Below are 9692 nucleotides of genomic sequence, written 5' to 3'. Positions count from 1 at the left end.
CCTCATACTACTCCAGTTTGGTCATCTTTTTCGTATAGGGAACATTTTTCTCATCCAACCATCGTTGCATTTCTTCTTTTTTATTTGACAGTACGATGTTCTTTTCTGAGAGTGTATTGTGGTAAGCTGCGTTGTCCATAACAACGACAGATTCTGGAAGAAGATTTGGGAACAATTTTTCCTCTAACCATTTCATAAAATTATTTCCATTCATGTCATCGTGGTAGTCTCCAGTTTTGCTTCCGGATTTAAAAATTAGCAACGCATTTGGTACAAATCCACCCTCATGCAGTGCGTGTAAAATCACTAAACGTGGACCTTTCCCTATTGGTGGATGTAATCCCGCTGAAGTTCCGTCTGACCAAGAAGAAGGCCAAAGTATGGCTTGAATTGATGTAGGTTTCATCTAAATATACGATTGGCCGTTTTTCCTCACGGTATGATGATATTTTCTTCAAATATGCTAATCTGGCAACTCTAACATCATATTTCTCCATGAGGAACGCGCGATTATCCGCGGTTTTCTGCCATCTGAAACCATGAATTAATAAACTCACATTTGAAATTGAAACCATATGGTCCTTATAGTTGGCAAATAAGAAAATAAAGAACCGTTTCGATTAACAAAACGAGGCGATGAATCATCATTACTGAATTAAAACTTGTTTTGCTAAAATGTATCCATAATAGAGCTGTTGCGTCTGTAAAAGGACCATACGGTATGCAATGATGCACGTATCGTAAATTGTGCAAAATAAAATACTACTGATGATACAGATAATAACTACACTTACCTAAAACCAATTTTTGGTAGCAATCTCGCAAGAGAAGCTTTGCTTCCTTGATACAGCCCATCCTCTTTCAAGGAAACTAGCAGTCGGTCTAATGTAGGTTGTTGTTTGTGGATTATGTGGTAATTGTGGATGTGCCGCCTGAAAAAGTCAATAGTGTGTTGGTCCACTACAGATTTTGAACTGCTTCTGACGCGCTTGTTGCTTGGTGTGGTAAAATTCTGTTTCTGTCCACTTTGAATTTCCTTTCCTTCTTCCTGAACTTGTAATACCAAGTTTTTGGAAACTCCCAACGCCTTGCAGCAACGTTCCAACACACATCTTATTGGAATTGTCACACCATTCGTAGCCTCCTCTTTCATAAACTGAAGCACATTATAAATTAACTCTAGACATTTACTATCATACACCATGATTTTATAGCACTAGATGCTCCAAATCGGATAAATGACATGCAAATAATAAGAGAAGAAGTAAATTTCCGAATTTATAATAACATGAGCTCCCTACAATGAGTTATTAATCATTATTTATCATATCAACATTATCCCTAACTTTCCCAAATGTTAAAGGTTTAATTAAATGCAATGATTAATAAACGATCATTATGTTGCAAATGACAATATTAAATAAATACCTCAGTGTTTTCCTGCATTTGAGAAACTGACACCCAATGGAACTGGGCAAGGTTAATCAATAAATTAACAGGGTAATTCGGCATGAACAGCAATTATATCTTATAAATATTTCAAAGAAAAGTCAGCATTGCAAGTGTGTGTTTTTATCTGTGTAATGAGTAGCTACTCTAAATCAGTAAATATCGTACGCCACTGGATCTACACAAATCTGTTTAATGCTTATACAGTTGACCATTCAAATTATAAACATCTATGCGGTTATAAACACTTCGCTCATTTATTGGGAGTCTAGAGGGTGGTTCCAACGGCCCGAATAAATTACCAGTTTTATACCTATCTTTATTCAAAGCACAGCGACATTGAGATGAACAATAAACTTAGTGGGAGGTTACACTACTTTCTCCCGATTCCTTTTTTACGTGAGACGATCTATAATGTCTTTGTCTCGCATCGCTGACAGTGCAACCCTTAAAAATTTTAAATGATGCATCGTTGGTAAGGTCGCCCATCTCTGAATTCGGATATGTAATTTTTTTGGTTTAGTTGTTTCATTTCCAGCTCATTCGACGTTGCAGTTACAAGTTTTCTCTTTTTTATACCACTTGCAACTGCATAATTTTGACGCACGATCGCATTTGCTTCTATTACATAGTGATCGGCCCAACACCCTTCCAATGACATAAACAACAGCTCGCCCTCAACTTACTTTTAAAATATTTCGAAAATATCAAATCTAAAAAATTATAGTCTCACCAAATTCAGAGAAGGAAAGCCTTTCCAATGATGTCCTATCTACCTTGTTCCGCAATTACCAATGCTAAGGGTTTTGCTTTAGTAGGTACTAGGTATGCTATACAAAAATTAAAAAGGAAGTATATGGGTACTTAATAATTACAAACATTTAAAAGAAAAAATCATCAATATCGACCTGTTCCTAAAACGTTTCAAGATTTTTAAAAGCTTTACTGTTTTGATTATTAACAATCTCTTAAAAAATTGCCAGATTTTTTCCATGTATCTCTTCAAACTATAAAATAAATAAGAGTAAGAAAATCAAAAAGAAACTTTTAAGTTCATTCACTACCATAGTTGTAGCAAAGATAACGCAAAAAAAATAAGCAGTTAGTGTAATTTTACTCAGTCACCAATAAACATAACATATAGCCATATGTGGTCAAAGAAACGTAAAACTGGTTCTAAAAAAACTGGAAACTTATCTTTTCTGAACTCCACCACAACACTACCACCAGAAATAAAAACTTTTTAAATTAAAAAAGAAGTATACACAAAATCAAAACCCGTGCTCAGATAAATTTTAAAATACCACTCTGTCAAACGTTCAAGAATGAAGATAGTATATACAGGCGTTAAAGTTCTAATTAGTTGTGGTCATACGTACTTAAACTTGATTTTTCGGACCTAATTACTTTTACCTTGTAATAAACCCTATTCATCTTCCAGAAATAATAGAAAGGATGTCATTACGATATTTCTCTTATTGTTTCTTTATGAAGTGCAATTTGTGTTATCGGGGTCTTTTCAAATTTACCTTTAATTATAATATTATCTTAATTACTTATCCAAATTTAGTGTCATCTATGAAATGCATTGTTCTATTGTCATTTATACATACTCGTTTTGTCTACGTGTAAAATAAATTTAATTCATTTCCTTTGTCACCCTTTTCAACTAAAGAAATAAAGAACAATTTTTTATGTGTTCTTAAATTTCAGGATTTAACTATATCAGACTTTTCATACAACTTCAAAAAAAACCAGCGTGATTATATTTAAGAAATGGAAATACTTAAGAATCGCGATGTGTTGAAAATGAAAGACCAAATAACTATTATTTGAAACATTTTTCCATGAAGTAGATGTTTACCAAGATGTGCACTACTACATACATTCTGTAAAGGCAATCGTCTAGTAGCCTCTTAAAAATATTTAATTTTAATAGACCAAAGATTTACAGAATTATCCGGGTGTGAATCATTCGGGAGCGAATTTTTCGAGTGCGAATTGTACGGGTGCGAATTGTCCGGGCGCGAATTGTCCGAACACGGCACTGATGTCGTCTGAGATAGATATCTTCCCGATAGCCTGAAGGAGCGACCCACGATAATCGGGGGCGGGGTGTCCTCCTAAAAGATTCTCTTGAAATCCTGGATTTTGTGTGGCTATCCGTGATAGGAGTCTGAGGTTAATGACCGACGACATGCTTGATCCCCCTCCTCCCATTTTATCCCTAATTAGTCCACTCACATAAACCGTAAATGACGTCGCTTCTCATCAGCACCCGAAGGGATGGGCAACCTACACTAAAAGGGATCAGATAAACCCCTGAGTGCCATAAAAGCTTTATATGATTTAATTACTGACCTTTGTGCCTAATAATTATGGTAGTTTGATGCTAAAACACTAAAAAAAAAGCCTGAGTGAGTAGGCAACCCCGATTCATGGCTGACCCCAAAACTTCTAAACGTGTTTCCTCAACCTTGGAGTGGAAAAAAGTGATACAGTCATTAGAAACCACCATTTGTACATGCAACCCGTCCTAACAGGGGTTCCAGGGGCAAATGAGCGTGACGCCACCTCGCAACTTTGAGAAAGGTCAAAAGGCATATGTGCTAAGTTTCATACATTTACTCTAAAGTGCAAACTTTTTTCCTAATCTCCCAAATTATAAGGGACCTTGATGAGACCTTAAGGGTTGGAATATTTTGGAAAGTATTGAGAAGTTTGGAAAATACAGTCAAAAGATGAGGCCGAATAGTTTAAAAGATGGGAGTGCAATAAAACAAGTATATGCATATTGGCCTTAAAAAGCAGAAAATTGAAGTAAACCCAAAAAAAAGTTGCATTCTCAAATCCATGATGATTTGAACCTCTCCGCCTATAGTGCAAAGAAGAAAATCAGAAAAGTTAAAGTCAATTTTCAGGAAATAGATGTCGCCCCCAACTATTACAATTAATTTCAACACCAATGGCTATTATCAGTACTCTTTAACATTGTAGTTTATTTTAAGGCAAGGAAATGAAATTACTACAAGATTGGTGAGAAGCATGGTGATGCAAAACTTTCTATCACTTTTCGTCTTTAGTTATTTCTAATGGAAATGTTAGAAATTACCCCCTGCAGCAGGTGTCACTGGATGATCCCACGTGTTGCGTGTATTTCTTTTTGTAGCAGCTTTTCTTGGAATTTTCGTAGGCTGAAGCTCCCAGTCAAATAAAAGAAACAAAAACGAATAATACCTGTCCAAAATAATCATTTAAATTTAAACAAAGGAAAATGGATGACAATTGACATTATATAAAACAAAGACGTGATATATGAGTGGAGACTATGCCATATTCTAAGGACCAAAGGGAGTTCGCGTCACCATCGTTTCATTCAATTCCTCCCATTATACATTTCGTTATTCTGGGGCTCAAGTGGACGAAATTCGACAAAGAAAACAATTAATTTCGAAATGCAAGTTGACGAAATATTATTTCAGGAACACTCGCAAATGTCACGGTGCCATTGAGATACTTACGCGCGGAAATTTAATTAGACACGGAACGGGAACGAGAATGGGGTTAGAAAAATTTCAGCGGGAACAACAACAAAACTAAGCCAACTACATTAATCATTCCGGTAATATAATTGCATTCCCGCAAGTGCACTTTCTGTTGTCACCCCATGCAATTAACTATAGCTGCATCTCACATGCATTTTGGGCTAACATGACGTATCTACAGCAACTCCTACCCCAACAAAGGGCGAATTGATGAAATTCCTTTATGACTCCTACTAGTTCAGTGGTTAGCTTCTGTTCCTTTCGCGTGACCACAAACCTGATTATTTTTTCAATGGGAGACTCAACGAAAAGGTAAAAAATTTTGCAATGTTTAACGACAACTTACGACGTTCAATTAGAGTAGATATAGGAAAATTCTCCCTTACATTTTCCCTTAGAACTTTTGCCCTCAGAAGATTTTGTTTCAACCGGATAGTTTTCTCAAGGAATACTGTCCGCTGGAAAACTCTCCCATAGGCAAGTGGTTTCCAGATTATTTGCCCAAAAGAAAGTGGGACCCGGGAGGAATACTCATCCACGAGGAACTTTCTCCGTCTTTACGTGCATGTACCGGGTGACCCAATAAGACTGTTCCTCGGCCATATCTCGAGAACCGTTCGTCATGACCTAGGGGTAAAAAAAATTATTGGGTAAATGAGTCATGAAGGATACCATCTTAAATTTTCAAATGGCATTTTCAATTGTTTTTGCAATAACGTGCTTTAACTTCTTAATCGTTTGACCGATTTTAACTAATTTGGTATGGTTGAAAAGAGCATTCCTTGGGCAATGAGAATCAACCAAAACATAGTTAATTTTGTTGAGTCCTTCTCCACCAGGGAGCGAGTTTTGACACTATGACCCAAAATCCTAAAGGAATCAAAAAAATCAAATGGAATGTTATGACTTTTTCTTTATGAAAAAGTAGCCAAATACCATCCAAAGAGGCCAGTGAAAACCGTTTTTCAAAATCTCGTCCCTAACCTCAAATATTGAGAAATTGAGATTAATTTAATTAATAAAAATGCTTAAATTGTATCTTAAACTTACTTTTTACGTATTTCCGGTATTTGGTCGATGGCGCGAAAGAAAAGCACCCTACACTTTTAGGTAGGCCTTGGAAAACTAAACAAATGAAACACGATGCATTATAAAATAATAACAGCCAAAATTCTGTAAATTATTCTGCTGTGTTTACGCATTCAAAAAGTGCAGTTTTTTGAATTTGTAATCTTTTCCAAAATGTCGATTTCTAACCAAGAAGCATTTCATATGCTGGCGATATATTTTGAGTATTTTCAAAATACGACATCGCTGCCCGTAGCTTCTACTTGCGTTATCCGAATCGACCAGGAACCATCGCCGCCAGCATATTAAATGCTTCTTGGTTAGAAATCGGCATTTTATAAAAGATTACTAATTCAAAAAACTGCAGCTTTCTGATTCATTTGAATTTTTAAATTTTTTTTAAAGGAATTTTGGATCATAGTGTAAAACTAGCCCACCTGGCGGTAGAAGGATCAACAAATTAACTATATTCGGGTTGATTCTCATTGCCAAGGAATGCTTTTTTCAACCATACAAATTTGGTTACAATCGGGCCAAACAGTTAGAAGGTTAAAGCAGGTTAATTGCATAAATAATTGAACGCCCACACCATTTTGTTTTTGAATAACTGATTTGGTTTTTTTACGAAAAGTGATAGATAGCTGGATCTCTTTAAAATGTGAAAAAGAATGTTTAGTTTATTATGCGAAATTTAAAGAATGCAATTTTAATTTAAGATAATAATATATATTATTCATGTTTTTATACACATGTGCATGTACATTCGTCAGAATTTATAAATTAATCAATAGAAAACTATATACGATTAAAATTATCAAGTTACGAGAACAAACAAAATCACACTTTAGGAACTCTTCATACGAGTAGAAGCTTTATCATTGAGGAACTTTTAATTTTATTTTTGAAAGTCTCTATGAGTTAGTATTTTAATTGTTCGGAATGGAGTTAAGCCCTTGTGGGCATTTTTGAATTGAAATGTTTTCCAGGCGATTCTTCATAACCGCCCCTAGCATAATTTTTTTACCCCTAAATCAATGACGACGCGTTCCCGCGATATGGCGAGGAACGATTTTATTGGGTCACCTCGGTCCAGATAAATAAAGGATCCTGAGTACTGCTTTAATGATAAATTGAAAGCATTGCGTAAGTATTTGAAAAAATTTAAGAAGCAAGATGGAAGAGTCTGAAGAAAACGAAAGAATCTAAAGGAAATGATAGGAAAAATCGAAGAAAAAATTTTGAGTTCGTGAAGCATTTAAAGATTGAAAAATTTTACGAATTTAAAGATTTTGAAGATTATTCGAATCAGCAAGGATCCAAGGAACTTAAAAATAAAAATCGATTCGCAGAAATTCGTGGATTAGAACGAACCTGAAGAAGAGAAGAAGAATGGAAGTTTGAATGGAGCAACGTGAAGAATATGAAGAATGAATATTAAGAGCGGAGACTGGCATAATCGAAGGATTTGACGGGTTCATAGCAATAAAGATTCTAATGCATGGATAAATTTATTGGTAAATGAAGGACCCAAAGAAACTGTAGAATCCAGTTTGTAGAACTTTGGTGTCTTCTGTATATTCATGTATATGTATATGCCTCAGACCATGCTGTGTATATTGGTATACTGACACTGGGATTATACCATGAATATTCCTGTAATATGCAAAGATGTTCAATAGGATATTCTATGTATTGTATACATTCAGAATGGATGTTCTATAGAGATTCCTCTAACATTCGGGAAGTTTACTAGCATCTATACCTACATAAATAAATTCTTTTCACTGAGTGAAGCTTTTTGTTTATTAAGTCTCCTAGTATACAATGTGCTTAAGAAATTATTATTGTTTTATTTAACACTGTAGTCTTGAGTCATCTTGATCGTGTTCTTGTTCAACACTATAATAGCGCGAGTTCATAACAAATAGGTTGCTAACATACCTGCCATTCTTGTCCTTATATTAATTCCCATCCAGTCTTTACATCTCACTAACACATATTTGCAACTTTAGGTCATGCACACACGAAATAAAAATCATTACTTTCACTGTCCAAATTAGACAAACAAACTCATTAATAACTCGCGGAATAACACTCCTGATTTTAGAAAAATGAACTGTATTTGCAATAGCACCTTACTATTTTCATCGCCGTAATTCACAGAAAATGAGACGCTAACGTTTGTAACGTCGGTAATACAGAAAACTCATGTATCAAATCCAAAACGTATATAAATAACATATAATCCCATGTATATACATAGAAGATCCTCGTGAGGAGGTATAAGATTTATACATAAAAGATACATACAATGTGTGTGCCTAAACATCCATAGCACATCCAAAATGTATATTTATAGAATATCCATACTGGACATAAATATATATTCTATAATGAATATACATAATATATACATAAGATGGACAAGATATTCCCTGTACATTATGGATTTAAAATGTATATACATAAGATATCGAATGCTATGTGGGACTACTCTACCCATTGCTATATTGCTAAAAATCGAACTGAAACCAATTACGACGTTTAATTGTTTTAACGATTCACTAAAACGAAAAAAAGGAAACCCCTCATTGCATTAATGTGTTTATTGGGTAACGTTCCCTCGAATTTTCACATTGTAAAAACAAATCTAGTTAAATCTCCTTTTTCTTCGCGTTTTTAAGCGAAAAATTACTGTACGTCCTGGACGGATAAGCAAACTAAGGGCGTTCGCTGCTCAATATTCAAATTGATATTCAGTTACGATACCGCAAACACAAAATATAAAAGCTTTTATCAGGGAAAACTTCTTCTATCAGTGTCAAATCCAATGCGCGCCGCGAGGAATTCAAAATTCATAAAGCGTCCAACTTTTTTCGTTCGCTTTTATGCGGAATGGAATAATTGCGGTTAAATAAATAAAATAGTTTTCAATCCCATAGGCGAAGTCGCTAATTCGACGAGGCGGGGGCGGAATGATTAATACGTCTAATTAAGGATTGTAATTAGGCACTTGTGTACTACGGCTTATTGGGCATTAAACGTTTATAACCGCTCCTTTTGTAGCGCTTTCTCCCGTTTGCTGAATAGCTGCTAATGATTGCAGTTTCGGCAATTTACAATACACTGTACACATTTTACGCGCGCGATAATCAGTTAACGTTAAGGGGTTCCGCTAGGGGTAAAAATTACGCGCGCGCGCGCGCGGGGGCGGTTTAATACAACCTTCTCTCGCGAATTTCACGCTTCGTTTAGCCGAAAATAGGGAAACGACACAATAAAAACTGTAAATTACGACCGATAAGAGGAAATGTAGTCGTATTAGCAGAAAAAGAAGTCGCATTACACAAAAACTTGGATAATGCGCAATTTTGCGAGAAACTATGTTTGCTCGTTCAATAAGCTCCGCCAGGGGTGGTCACGGTAATCCGAACCAATTTTATTGCCCTTCTCACATTATCTGCAAAGGCTTTCTTTAATTTAGTCCACCTTCCAATGATTGTAGGAGAATCTTCACCCCCCTGCACTCTCCTGCTTCAAGAATACCTCTCTACACGCGAATTTCGAGAAAACTTATACTCAAAGACAATTTGATCTCACCGGATTGTTGGAACATAGTCTAGGAGCTCG

At 35.5% G+C, this 9692-nt stretch overlaps 1 protein-coding gene across 1 annotated transcript; it reads right to left on the bottom strand.

The window, feature by feature from the left end:
• Positions 1-284: 284 nt before the first annotated feature.
• On the bottom strand, positions 285-1204 carry LOC116179976. Its single transcript, XM_031499799.1, has 2 exons — positions 795-1204; positions 285-531 (listed from the first exon to the last, which is right to left on the bottom strand). Exons 1-2 carry the CDS (start codon positions 1202-1204, stop codon positions 285-287), a joined length of 657 nt encoding a protein of 218 aa, XP_031355659.1.
• Between the last annotated feature and the right edge of the window lie 8488 nt (positions 1205-9692).

Source organism: Photinus pyralis, unplaced genomic scaffold (genome assembly GCF_008802855.1).
Source record: "Photinus pyralis isolate 1611_PpyrPB1 unplaced genomic scaffold, Ppyr1.3 Ppyr1.4_LG9, whole genome shotgun sequence".
NCBI lineage: Eukaryota > Metazoa > Arthropoda > Insecta > Coleoptera > Lampyridae > Photinus > Photinus pyralis.
Note: the sequence above shows the minus strand (reverse complement) of the source record. Positions and strands in the feature narration are given on the sequence as shown.

Bases quoted from the DNA above. Each gene is read 5' to 3' on its own strand.
- LOC116179976 (XM_031499799.1), bottom strand. From the start codon at position 1,204: ATGGTGTATGATAGTAAATGTCTAGAGTTAATTTATAATGTGCTTCAG. The intron at 532-794 runs GTAAGTGTAGTT...TCATGGTTTCAG, and splicing joins CTACCAAAAATTGGTTTTAG to ATGGCAGAAAACCGCGGATA.